Genomic DNA, 14,585 nt, shown 5'->3' on the forward strand with positions numbered 1-14,585 from the left:
AGGCACAGGACAGAGCAAAAGTTGTGTTGCTATTTTTGACGCGGGTTTCAGAGCTGTAGCGCGAGATGCCAGATTCACGTGAAATTTTCAGTTTATTTTAAACATACCTATTTTCCTTTCTGAGGCACTTATATTTTCCAAGCAGTGTTCTTTGAGCTATTGCAGAACATTGCAATACTGTTTACCAGTGGACTCCATGAAGCTTTTTGGTTGTTACTGGTGGTGAGCCTTCGCTGCGTAGGAATGGGGCATTCACAGCAAAGGCTTGCTCAAGGTGTATTGGCAGACTTACCAGTGGAGATGGACACATGTATTCTTAGTCCTCATGTTTTTTACAGTAGGATTTGCCTCTGTTTTTCTAGGCTTGCGTTGTCATTTCACTTTTTTTTTTAAAGCTACCTCACTGGTATTAGTTTTATTTCACAGTTGTCAAAGATGAGATATTTGGTTCACTTCAGACAGCACAATGTAATTGGTCTCATCTGTCAAGTGTTCTCAGTCAGATAAGGTATGGATATTTATTCTGAAGGAGAACACAAAAAATATGGTCTGTACTCAGGTTTTCATTATTTCCTACAGGACACAGATATATCAGTCAAGCTGCAGCTAAAATTGATGTGGATTTTGATTATGATGGACCTCTAATGAAGACAGAAGTTCCTGGACCACGATCTAGAGTAAGTTCTCAAAGTATAATGGCTTGTATATTTTTTTCTTTATCTGTGTTTAACTTACTAGAGAACAAATTTAATTCCAAACTTTAAATACAATAGAAATAAATATCATTTTACAACAGTCTATGCTCACTTTTATCAAGATGCTGAGAGTGAAAAGCTAGGAAGGGGGGAAGCCTGTCTTGCCCCTCTCTCAGAGAGACATCTAAATTTCTCCTGAATTTCAACTGTCAACTTCCTATTTGAAGTTACTGAGAGCAAAAGAGCATCAATTTGCTGAAACTTCTCATCTGCCTGGTGTAGGGACGTGGCTACTTGTCCTCCTGCTGAAACAGAGCAACCTAGTTGACTTTATGATGTAAAATAATGCTTTGGTTTTGAAATGAATCAAAAGTTTCAGTTTGCTGGACAATTTTACTCTGACAGAGTCAGTATTTATACGGAAGCTGTTCAATTAGCACAGGAAAGCTAAGAAGCTTTTTAAAACAAGCACTTAAAATGCTTTCAGTGTCAAAATAATTGTTTTTCAATAATTTCCATATTGCCTCCTTCACAAGTTCTCTGCAAAACACAGGAATTTGGATGGAACACAAATACAATTGGCATAGCTAATCTTGATGTTAAGAAACTGATTTTTGATTTTTTTTAAGCTGTATGTCTAGAACCAATGTGCCAGCATCGCGTCTGCATATGTTTTGTACATATGTCATTTGTCTCTTATCTTCTCAGTTTGGTTGATCAGTATAGGAGGGGCAGCTTTTCCTTTCTGAAGATTTACAATTAAACAGTGTGTGCAGCCCATGCAGCTCAACATGCCACAGTAGCAATTTAACTGTCATATGTGCAAGATACACTATGAAAGTTCATGTGGCAAGTGCAGTTGCCTGGGAAGCATCTAAGATTGCAAGTTTTGCACACAATTTATGTGGTCATATAAAAGAAACATGTTTTTCTTCAGTGTTTGGTAATTACATACCTGGGGCTGATTTTTTTTTTTTTTATCTGCAGGAATTAATGAAACAGCTGAATGGAATTCAGGTAATTTGTCAAATTTTCTGAGTTTGGGCAGGTATCAATCTGGTGATTTCAGAACTTGTTTTAAAATCCTGTTTTATATGTTTAATTCCATTCAAAAAATAAGGTGGAGGACTGAATTTGGGTTTGAATGCTAAGACATGGTATATGGTGGACATGGTATATGTGTGCATTTGAATAAAATCTAGTCTATTTTGTATACAGCAGAATGGTTTTGCTAGAATCAGTGATTTCTCTGTAATTACTTAAACAGTTTATATGCTTTTTGAGTTGTTATGAAGTGGCCAGTGAGAACACATATATATTTGGTCTTAAAAGTATGCCAACCTAAATGTATATTGCCTTCCCAAGACAAGCAGTTCCTCAAAGTGCATGCTTGCCCTTAACTTCCTTCACAAACTACTGAAAATAAAGTTTCATAACAAAAAAAGGCTGTCAGCCTGTATTTTTATATAACTGCAAGCATGTGGGGGTTCACTGGATAAAGAAGACTAAGTTATATTCTCAGATCTGAAACTACCTAGTTATTGAGGATTGGCAGAATTATTTTGTTCACTCAGTTGTTCAGTCATTATATATTATTTAGCTGATAGATGTTAGAAATGTGCATTTTTCTGCCTCCTTTTTTTCATTAGAAAAGGTGATTCTTAACAGTCTCTATAAAAATAGCTCTACAGTTAATTCCCATGGGATGGATATAATATGTCTTTGTATTTTATCACTAGATATTTTTATTGGATTTTGCTGTTGCTTCCTCCACACTGCTGCTACTTAAAGCTTTCATTGTTTGTTTTTTCTTTAAGAATGCGGAAGCTGTACACTTTTTTTGCAATTATGAAGAGAGCCGAGGGAACTACCTAGTAGATGTAGATGGCAATCGCATGCTGGATCTCTACTCTCAGATTTCATCCATCCCGATAGGTAGGAAACAGCTATACCAACACTTTGCTTTGTCCTCAAGCTATTGTTTTCTTCTCTCAGCCACTACCAAAGAACTTGGTTGATTAACAACAACAAAACACAAAGCTGACATAATTTATGTCTTGTTGCAATCAGGGTATAACACTGCTATGTAATATGCAGTGGTGTTTTTTAGTAGCTGGGGAAATGGGGTTAAAAATTCAGTACTTATTGCTCACTTGGAGCACAGAGTGGTATCTGGAAGAAGCTCTAATACTAATTTTAATTTGTATATGCAATTCTACAATTTAGGCTGTCTGTGCTTGGATTTGTATACCTTGTGATTCTATAATAGTTTGTTACTTTTTTTAAACATTAATATAACAAACATAACTTAATAATTTTAACATTAAAACATGTTTTGCACTTTAGTTAACATACTTGTCTGAAAAGAACTGAAAAAAGAAGCTGGCTATGTGGAAGCCAGTAAGGAGAAACAACTTCATCCTGTGGTGCTGAGTTCAAGCAAAGGTGGGGTGGCAGGCTAATTGGGCTCAGGGACCAGATAAGAGACTTGTCAAGTACTTGGGAAAGTTGCTTGATTTTTGTGGAGCATTTCAAGAAAAAAACGCGCGCAGAGATGTAGGCCCCAACTGCAAGGAATACAGGCGTTGGTAGGTGTTTAGTTTGTTTGTTGCTGTTCCATGGTTCTTTTCAGTTGCTTAACAGTAGCAACTGTTCTGCAGAAGCAAAAAGAGCAGAACTGTTGTAGTTTAAAAAGTAGATATTATACTATGTGTAGAAGCAATGATGACTCAAAAGCATCCCTGCGGGCCTCCCATTTGGGAAAGAGAATTTAGTGATGTTCAGGTCATTTTTGGTATCTAAGACCTTGAGATTGCAATAGGTTTTCAACTATCCCAATCTTCTTTGCAGTTAATATTTTTGCTGTCATGTAGTACCCTAAGAAATGTGCAATAATTTCAGAACTCTTTAATGTTTGTAGCTAATTTTCATCAACACAGTTTCTAGATATTTTTCCCCTTTAGAGAATACAGTGAGAAAATTTTGTCAGCGCTAATGTAGAAACAGGAATGAGACAAAGAAGCGTGATGCTTGTATGCCAGTCCTCATCTAAATGGCATTGGATTTTAGGGATCTAGGAAAAGAAGTGTGTTTAGTTTTGAGGACCTCCCATTCTTCAGATGAGAAAAGGTGTTTTGGAAAAACTCATCTGTAATCAGCTAGTCAAAGGCAAATCAGTGCATACACCAAAAGAATGAAATGAAGGTTGTATAGACAATGCACTGAGATTTTCTGATGTTTTAGTTTATGATGGTACAAGCATGCCTCTTTTAATACAGTTTTTGTGTATAAAATATTTAAGCACTAGTATTATTTTAAGTGAACTTTATTACTAATATGTAAAGGTATCTGTTTAATGGCTTGCAAGTATCAGGGTGTCCAGTGGGCAGTTCCTCTAAAGGAGCTGACTTGTGATAAGCAGTGTCTAGAGCCAGTAGCTTTAGAACCCCTTTCTCCCTCCAGCCCAGGTCTTTCAGTTGTCCATTTTTTACTTATTTCAGTAAAGCTCACAGAGTATTGGGAGCACTGGCATTAGCTAAGAGAGAAGACAAATTAAAAAAAAGTGTGCTGGGTACACATAAAAGCTCTGTCTCCTTACTTTTATAATGAAAAATAGTTGGGATCTGTAGTCCTTTCACATGGACAAATATCTTCTTAAGAGGTTAGAAATTGGGTCAGTAGTGCTCATGTTCTTGCATCCACGAGAGGAAAGAAATATTTTCCTAATGGGCAAAACTTGTTAGAAATATGTTCAGCTATTTCTTATTCAGCTATTTATTAATAGCTGAACAACTCAGTGTTTAAGCATCCTAAATGCCATGTAGCCTTTTCTGACATTTTTAGCATAATGGTAAGTTAAAGCAGCTGATGGCTAATGCTTTTTTTGTTTCTTTATTTTATTTTTTAATTTTTCTCCTCTTGTCTAAATTATAGTTAGCAACAATTGTTTGTTAATAGGATCTGTTTTAGGACCAGAGTCATCATTGTAATATGTAATATTAATAATCTGCAATAATGCCTGATTTGGTTAAGATTATCTTTAAATAAATTATTTTTAACATCTGTAGCATTATTAGATTTGCTCTTAATATCATCTGTGACCAGAACTGAACTGAGATCTATTAACTCTCTTGAGATAGGTATACTCGTCCTGTGATGTGATAGCTGAGGCTTCTGCAGTTTTCTCTGGTTGGCTGAAATTTATGACATGGACATGACAGACTCCAGTACATATAGCTGATCTTCAACTAAGCCATCTAGTTCCTCCTTCTTGAGGACAAGCTTTTTTTCTTTTTTTTTTTTTTTTCAGGTGACACGTTCCTCAGTCACCTAAGAATTATAGTACAGTGCTTTATATGGCTTCCCAGGTAGTGGGTCTGTGATGTGCAGCAACAAGTAAATGGAAACATAATACTTACAGGCTGACCTAAATCTGACTGAACACACAGAATTATTTTAAGTTGAATGGAATGACAAGACAGACTATGTGAAGCAGCAGAGGCCACTAATAATGTCCCTCTTGGTGACAGAGGTTCTAGACTAGGACACCAAAAGAAAATCATGTTGGGAATTCTGGGTGAGTTGACGTTCTCAGATCAAGGTGCTTGCTCGTTGCCTGTGCTTGTCTCTGCAAGTAAATCCAATAAAATCTTTCATGAATCTGTCAGAACTCCACAAGATTTAATAATGGTTTGGTACACTAGAATATACTTATCAGTAGAGGGTGAGAGGTAATACATGACTGTGCAGAGAGATAAGAAGTATATAAAAAAAACTCTAGGCAAAGGTGTTCTGGACTGTTTCATGCTGAAAAAGCAAACAAAAATTAAAAGTCATTTTTTTGTTTTTTTCTACCACTTGCTTTTTGGGAAATCGTAACACAACATATTCCTTTCAATCTGTATCTCATCTGTGTAATAGAGTTAGAAATCCCATGGAGCCAAATGCAAGACATGTTTACTAGCAAACTGCCTGGAAGAGCAAATGAAATAATCATCTGTCTTTTTATTGTTGGCAAGGTCTGTTGTTGTTTGGAGAGATTCAGAGAGGTGTGGTTTGGTATTGCTGGCAGCAGCCTGGTGTTCAGTTCAAATGGATTCTTAGGACTTCCTCCATCTCATTAATTTAGCAGGCTGCATTTTTTTTTTCCTGTTGCAGGCAGGGACACTCATGAGCCTGAGGATATGTTCTTTCCTGCCACGTTGATCGAGACACACAGCAACACTGATGAAGTGGGTGCCCTTCTCTCAGAGCCAGCTCTATCACTTCTTATAGGAAAGTAGTTAGAAGTGGAGTCATAAAGCTACTGTCTTAGCTTGCTGACATAAGCTTGCTGTCTTAGCCCAAGAGCTTTTTGACTTTGTATACAATAGTTACAGAATAGTTACTTAACCAATTAGTTCTTTCTGGTGTTAGTTTTATGAATATAAACCCACATACCAGTTCAGCATCCTCCTACACACTGACCTACTCTTTTAAATAGAGTCAGGGTTCAAGGATTCTCTCTTAATTTACCGGGGCCTATACAAGGATGCACCAGTGGAACAGGGAATGTTAGGAGGAGGAAGAGTGAGCCACTTGGCATGAGATAAGAGAAAGGAAGCAAAAGCATCTTGTGTGGATGGAAATAGATCGGTTATGGGTAGTAGCAGCGTCGAATTTGCGTTACATAAGAGGAAATACCAAGGTATCTCCTTCAAACTCTCCCGTTCTTCATTCAAACTTACCACCACCAGCAGAATCTCACATTTTTACAAGCAGTTTTAGAATTAATGGTTAAGCTTTCTAGGCAATAGTAGTTATTTATAACAAACTTAATAAAGTTTAATTTGGAGACTTCTGAAACATTAATACACGCTCTCAAAGGTGCTCTCAGCTGTAGCCACAGCGACAGCTCTCAATGACACAGCTCTCAGCTGGGTCACTCCCTCTAGCTTAAGCATAATTTTTCCCGTGACAGCAGGTGCAATGTGGATTTAGTTGTCTGTGTCCAAATAACCACTTATATTATCTTCCTACTAATTTTAACAGTTGCTTGGTTTTTGTTGTTTTTTTGTTGTGGTTTTTTTTTTCAGTATGACGTGCAGTTAAAAACAGACTGGATATTTCTTTGTTTTGAACTAAAACATCCAAAGGGAATTTAAAATTTATTTGTTAACATAGTAGCCAAATACTCCGCTGCTCAGACAGGATAATAAAGGCTATTGTCATTCAACTAGAATGAGGAATTCAGGGACGTGATATGCTTTTGTAATAAAAAACTGAGCAGTAGGGAAGATGAGGTTTCAAACTGTTTCTACAAGGGAATGTAAAAGATGATGCTAGTCAGTGGCTTTGGCATTTCATAAATTAAAAATCAGGCCTATGATAAATTTTTCTGGGCTCCATTGCTGTTTTTTTGTTTGTTTTTGCATCAGGTACATTGGTTTACCTTTAAGTAAGTTTTCCCATAGAGCATAAATTAAGCACCTTTGTCTTGTTAAGTCTGAAGTGCTAACAGATAAAACAACTCCTTGCATCATATTTAAGATTTTTCATTTAATAACTCACTTGATGTTTTAGAAGACAGCTCTAACTGCTACAATAAAAAGCAGCTCATTTTTATTTTCAATCAATTAAAAAAGCTGTTGCTTCTACCTAGGTACGGTAGGTGGTTTTCATTCATTTGTGCTCTTTTACTGTTGCTAATTTTCCTTTTTTTTCAAAATACATAGTAATAATTTCAACATTTTGAAATGCAGGGTAAAGTACGGCAAATATAAAAAAAAAGATTAGTAGAAAGTTGTGGATTTTTGTTTCTTCCTCCATATAAATACATTGACAGATATATTTTCTTTGGAAATAAGTACTGACAATGGCCAGTGCAGGATGAATAAAGACAAATGAGTGAAAGTAAACAGAAGTTAAAAGAAAAAAAAAATTATGTTGATGGTTGATATTTGTTATTTCAAAATTGCAAGCGCCACAAAGGGTCTGTTCCTCGCTTACACTGGTCTCAGTCTGCTGTAATCCATCCCTTCAGTGGAGTTGCTTTACATTTGGCCACGTGCTGAAGAAAATAGAGCCAGTATTGACTGTTGACGGTGAGGTACTCATGTATTAGGAATTAGAGAATTTAAGTGTCACATAAGAAAGGGAGAAAGATTAAAAAAAAAAAAAGGAAGCCAAAGGAGAAGGGCAACAAGGAAGTATCAAATGACAGTTCAAGGGGGTTTCACATTCGCAGAGAAGCGGTTAGGAAGTTGCAGCAGTTTTGAACTCAGTGTCTCACCTGGCCATTGGCAGTAGCTGAGAAATGAGAATTGATCTCTCCAAGGTCTCAATGTGCTGAAAACTAAAGACTTTGTATGGAGAAGACAAGTGCTATTAAATGGAGGGTCCTTTCCTTCCTCTGGAAGGAAAATGCAGACGTTTTCTCTATCAGCTGGGAGAGTTACCCACAGTCCGAACTGCAGCATTAGCACTGCTTGCCACCTGGCCTGGGCTACACTCAGCTCAGCGTTCGGTGACAGAGAGCCTGCACGATCACCCTTAATTCATTCACATTGAGGTCATAAGAGTTGGATCCTAACATTTTAATACGTTCTCATGAGGAACTCACATTGTGGGAAATGATGTAGAGCTTTAGGTGTTTACGGCTGAAAAAGATACTCCAACATAAACTGTAATGATAGCTGGTACTAAAATACGAGTTTCTGAGTTGCCTGTGTGTGGCTGTCCACATACCTCTCCTTGTGGTGAGATTGTTTATGGTTGTGCATAAACATCTGCAGTGTGCAGGAGAGGAATATGCATCTCCATGGGTGCAAATGGATGTGGGTGTATATACATATGTGTATGTAAGTGAAAGCCCAGATAACGTAAAGGCCAGTACGGGCATGTCTCAGAACAAGTCTGACAGCATCTCGCATAGAGGGGCCGTTCAGATAACATTACAGAGGATGGCAGCAATGAGTGCCATCCTATTGCCACAGATGTCCCGGAGTGCTGTCAGGCCATAGGCAAAATTCTGCTCGAGTCCAGTGCTTGTCCCTGCTGGGTCTGCCTGATATGTGCTCACTGCACGCATCGGCAATGAAATCCATCTCTGAGCACAGCACCACTGCGTGTCCACCTAGCTCTGCTCAGGGACAAAGAGCCCTGGTGGATATTTTGGTACTGACTTTGTGTCTGGATACGTTATAATGCATTGAAATTAGACTTATTAAATGAACTTTCTTTGGGAAATCAGTTATTATTTAAAAGAGGGAAAAAAAAGTTTTACAGTGAAGACAAATCCAATCGGCAAAAAAAAAAACACAGTGGAGAGGAAGGAAAAAAAGCTGCTGTTGTGCTAGGGTTGATCAGTCTGATATTCAAGGAGGGTAAAAAAGTGGTATGAGACTGGAAGTGTAGTTAGTACTGGCTACTGTAAATGGACACAGCTGCATAGGGAGCTCCCCTCTTGTGGTGACTGTCAGAAGCTGTTTCTGAAACGTGTGCTGGGTGGGCAGAGCTCAGCGAAGGAAGTCAGGGTGATGTGAGCAGGCATGGTAAGCAGCCTGCTTCAGGCAGGAGGACAGGCACGGCTCTGTACCACAGCCAGCAGAAACTACGGCTTGTAGAGGCTGTACTGGCCCAAAGTGGCTTCTGCTCTCAGCTGAGGAAGAGGAGAGGTTTGGTGTTGTACTGTAGAGAAACCAAATGTACACAAGAGATCTAGAAATAAGAGCAAGCAAACTTAGTAATGTCAGACCTGCAATATTTGGTGGAAACTGATGTTTCAGTTGTCCAACAACCTACATCATGTTCATTTCTTTTTTTGTGTTCGGTTTTTAAATGTAAATACTAAATTACATTGTGCTGTTGCCTGACACCAAGTTTATTCTGAAGTTCTAGGTAATACATGTTGATAAATACGAGGTTTGTCCTACTTCAAAAGAAGTTGTATTATTGATAGCTAAAACACACACAAGTCAAACAGAAATTGAGTTAAGAACTGAATGAGGTTATTCTCTAGGTTACTGTCTACATTAGTTTATATAACCCAGATACAACTGTTCTTTCTTTTTTCTTTTTTAATTAGGTTACAGCCATCCCTCTCTGATAAAGCTTCTACAGCAGCCACAGAACTTGGTAAGTGAATTAAGACATTAAGTACCTGAAGGCGTCGCCTCCCTCCTTGTGGCAGTCTTCAGTTTTTCTTAGGCTGATAATCAACACTTAATGACTCAATTTAAAGAATGGTAGGAACTGTTTTTGTTATTTCTCACTAGATGAAAAGAGCTTGGTAGTGTTTAAGAAGATGTCAAAAACTATGTGAAGCTTTATAAGAAGTAAACATTTGGGTGATACAAGCACTTGATAAGTTTGCAGACAGCTTTAAGTCATACTTCAAGCTCAGTGTTTCCAATTAATTATTTTAACAATGCTCTTGAGTGAAGGTTTTTGATGCTGAAAGCAAGCACAAGTCCTTGAGAGAGAATACAGTATTCTGAACATGAAAATGGCGCTTTAAATCTGGAATGCTCCATTTCTTTTTGTTGCTGTTTTCTTTTGGTATTGCTTTGTTTTCATTTGGGGAGGAGCAGGGGAGTTAGTGGCTGGTTCACATCTCTGAAGTACTAAATTGACTAAACCACTGACATGTCCTTGAAAAGTTAAAATAGTTGGACTACAGCAACAGGATGATTTCAGAACTGAGGAAGTGCTTCTAAAATAAAGTATCTTACTATTTCACGAACACTATACTAACAATGCTTGGAAATACTCTAGATTGAGTTATGGAAATAGTTGAAATAAAGTTATGTTCTAATTCAGGCATTATTTTTTCACTTCTTGGACAGAAGTTCCATAGTCACCTTGCTTTTTTTTTTTTTTTTTTTAATTGTAACTGTTTTTTACACAATAGCTTATGTATAAGGTACATAGATATTTGTGCACAGAGATGAGATTTAACTGAAAACCTGGAATGTAGCCATGCAAAACCGAGCTGCACTGGCTTTTGGCTACACTTCAATACATCCTTGGTGGTTGTGCTGTCTTTCAGTGAGTTAGCCATGGGTTCTGCAAACCAGGAATGGGTGTCCATGCTACCTGCAAGGCATTGCTCAGGTCACATTGTTCATCGGTCACTTCCCTCTCATTTCCCTTCCTAAAGAGCCTGCTGGCTCACCCCAGAAGGGTGCAAAGCTTGAGCCAACACATGACAGAAGTGCAGATGCTTGAGTTCCCTGAACTGATTTGCTTAACAGAGTGTTCTTAGATCTTCAGGATGAGAAAAAACTCTGCTTTTCGCAGAACCAAAATACTTCTTTTAAAAAATAAAAGATAAAAAAATCCACCACTGAGGCAGGAAATCCCAGAGTTATCAAAGGCAGATCTGGTTATCATGGAAGCACTAATATTTCTAAATACTTAATATTAACTCATAAAAATGATTTCTGAGGAGATAACAATGCCTTCATTATAATGCAATAGTAGGCAAAGTCAGATTTAAAACAATTCAAAAAAAAAAAAACAGTTGCTAATTTATCAGCTGGAAAAGGGAAATTAATAGGCTGCCAGCTAGAAGCCTGCATTAAAACAGCTACCTCCAAAGTCCAAAATGTGCGGTGCAACCAAAACCCATCTCACCTGCATAAAAGCATCAAAAACATTGGTACCCCCTGTTCCAATTTCTGAAACCTGCATTAATTCAGAGGAGAAGGTGGCACTAAAACTGTTTGTCTGTGCCTGATTGCACGCTTATGATTTCCGGCAGCCTTTAGTCTAGATAAAGCACCAGCTTTGCTGTGAAAATACTTTTTTTTTTTTTTTTCCCCCCAGCAATAGGTAGAGCTCTTGTTTATTGTTAGCAATGGGATTGGTGTTTTCTTGAAGAGATTGGGGGGGGGGGGGGGTTATTTGTAATGCTTCATGTACCCTCTTTATAGCCAGCTATAAAGAACAGAATATTTATCCATTAATCTGAGACCATAGCAGCTTGATGTCAATTTTCTGTTTTTCTCAGTACTGAGCATCTCATATACAACAAAGGAAAAATACACTATTCTGCTTAATGGCAAACGTTGTCAATTGACTGTGACAACCCTTAATCAAATTCATGACAGATTTATGTTCTCATATCTCTAACTTTATATGAAAATTTCCTTCTAAACTGAGGTAAAAAGTCAAGTAAGAATTCCCATATGTATTAAAAACTTAGTGGTTATCTGCCAGTAACATCATTATGATTTTTTTTTTTAAGCTTGAGTCTGTTGAAACAAATACTGTTTTGGAAGTAACACACTTGTATGAGTTACCAAGTCCTAGCTCATTCTTTATTGTAGCTCGAGTTTTTTGGTTATGCCTAAGAGTTCTGATGATGTGTTCTTACATGTACAGTATGACCTCTCACACATCTTACTGTGCTCTGAGTAACTGAGTACCTCTAGTAAGGAAAAAGATGGAAGGATGATGAAATATGTAAAAGTTGAGGTCTGTCCCCTCTGGAGACCCATAAAGACTGAAGTCATCAAAGCTCAGCCTGTAATTTCAATGTTGACTTGCTAAAAAAAATAAAAAATAGAGGGGAAATAATGCTTTGCAGTAGGCAAACTTACTGAGCTTGTCCTTTTGTGAGCAACTGTAATTTCAAATAAAAAGTTGCACATTGTGAAGCAAATAAGATTACCTACAAAGCAACGATAAAGCAATTTTAATCCATGACATCTCATTTAAATTAAATGCATATGCACAACAAATTCATCTCCGTTAATGGACCAAAGAGAGACCAAGGGGGACTTTTCCAGAGCTTCTTGAAAACCACTTTTGTGGGCAGCAGGCTCAGCCTTCCACCAGCTGCTGTTCACTAACACCAAAATTATCTTTCTCTAAGGTGTGAATACTGACGTGACCAGTTCACATGATCAGTGGGACAGTTCAAGTCGGAAGGGACTTAGGAGGTTTCTGGCCCAACCTCCTGCTCAGAGAGAGTCAGCTGGGAGATGGGACCGGGTTGCTCAGGGCTTTACCCAGGGGCCTGAAAACTTCCGAGGAAGACAGCACAGTCTCTTTGGGCAACCTGCACTGTCCTCTTCCTGAAAAAGCTTTTCATTACACCCAATCAGTACCTCTCATGGTTTGACTTATGCTCATTGCCTCTCATCTTCCCAATGAAGAGCTGCTAGCCAGGCTACATCTTCTCCGTAACCTTCAAATAGGTATTGAAAGTCTGTGTTCCTGTAGTCACTTCTGTGATTACCAAGGCCCTCGCAGTGGCACAGATTCAGTTTTGCTGACTGATTAGTTTGGAGAAAAGAATTCTGGGAAGCAGGCATGAGTTCAGCCAGGTAAGCTGTGGGAATGCACTTTTAGGAGGGGTCACATTGCAGCCATGGAGACTATTTCAGCAGTGGTGGCACCTGAACTAGGTCAGGCCTCAAACAGGAAATGGAAAGGAAAAAAGAAGAGGTGAGCATATAAGCCACTGAATATGAGCCAGCAGTGTGCTCAGGTGGCCAAGAAGGCCAACAGGATCCTGGCTTGTATTAGAAATAGTGTGGCCAGTAGGACTAGGGAAGTGATTGACCCTCTGTACTCGGCTCTGGTGAGGCTGCGCCTCAAGTACTGTGTTCAGTTTTGGGCCCCTCAATACAATAACGACGTGGAGGTGCTGGAGTGTGTGAAGGGCAGTGAAGCTGGTGAAGGGTCTGGAGATCAAGTCTTATGGGGAGTGGCCAAGGGAACTGGGGTTATTCATTCTAGAGTAAAGGAGGCTCAGTAGAGACCTTATCACTCTCTACAGCTACCTCAAAGGAGGTTGTAGCGGGGTGGGGATCGGTCTCCTCTCCCAAGCAACAAGCAATAGGACGAGAGGAAATGGCCTCATGTTGCACCAGGGGAGGCTTAGGTTGGTTATTAGGAAAATATTCACTGAAAGGGTTGTGGAGCATTGGAACAGGCTGCCCAGGGAAGTGGTTGAGTCACCATCCCTGGAGGTATTCAAAAGACGTGTAGATGTGGTGCTTAGGGACATGCTTTAGTGGTAGACTTGGCAGTGCTAGGTTAATGGTTGGACTTCATGATCTTAAAGGTGTTTTGCAACCTCTGTGACTTTATGAATACTATTAAACTGACAAGCTGGCAATCTTTTATTGTAATGTACCATAATAATGAATGTACCTAAAGTTCATGCTGAGGCACTAAGAAAGGTGACTGCAAATTGAAGGCACTAGAACAGAAAACATTTAACTGGAAAAATTTCCAGTGCAAATCAGTAAGCTTCATGAAAGCAGTACATGGTTGAAAAGAATCTTCACCGACTTGTCTGGGTATATCATGGTCAATGTTCTCGAGCTTGATTAAATGCCTGTTGCTGATTAGTGACAGAATAGCATGCAAGGTAGCTTCTCGCCGATCTTGCTACCCTGCCCACTACTGCACATGCCAGAGGAGTCCAGCATGGCTGTATACAAGTTTTTTTGTCAGGAATCTATTTTCTTGTACTGTTGGCATTGCTGATCGTTGCATGTGTGTTATCTCTCAGATGTAGTCCCTATCCTTTAAGTCTATGTTGGTCTTGTTCCCTCAAATACCGTTGCAATAGTATCTGGAGGATGTTTATAACCACAGTGTTATGAAATGGTCTTATTAGAAGCCCAAAAAGGAAGAAAGTACTGTTACCTTAATTGAATTTAGATTTAGCTACTCCAACTGAAGGCAATTAATTAAGATTTTAAGGTATATTTTTCCTGTGTATAAGGAAAATTGAGATTGGGTGACTAAAATGGTGATATTGAAGAGGAAATGTAATTACCAGTTAGTATACACCTTTTCTAAGGTGCCCTGTAAGAATAAAATATTACAGATTAGATGGAAAAACTTAATCTAAGACATTATATTATCACCTGGTTTTAAAACCCTTTGTGC

At 38.5% G+C, this 14,585-nt stretch overlaps 1 protein-coding gene across 5 annotated transcripts in view; it reads left to right on the forward strand.

The window, feature by feature from the left end:
• The window catches only part of ABAT (4-aminobutyrate aminotransferase), a 76,171-nt gene that overhangs the window by 34,625 nt on the left and 26,961 nt on the right, over positions 1–14,585 (forward strand). For all 5 annotated transcript variants that reach the window (XM_040575101.1, XM_040575103.1, XM_040575099.1 and 2 more), the window contains exons 3-6: positions 580–677; positions 1,683–1,712; positions 2,513–2,630; positions 9,760–9,809. In XM_040575101.1, the coding sequence (XP_040431035.1) occupies positions 580–677; positions 1,683–1,712; positions 2,513–2,630; positions 9,760–9,809 (296 nt within the window). The remainder of the gene's footprint in view (positions 1–579; positions 678–1,682; positions 1,713–2,512; positions 2,631–9,759; positions 9,810–14,585) is intronic.

Source organism: Cygnus olor, chromosome 15 (assembly GCF_009769625.2).
Source record: "Cygnus olor isolate bCygOlo1 chromosome 15, bCygOlo1.pri.v2, whole genome shotgun sequence".
Taxonomy (NCBI): Eukaryota; Metazoa; Chordata; class Aves; order Anseriformes; family Anatidae; genus Cygnus; species Cygnus olor.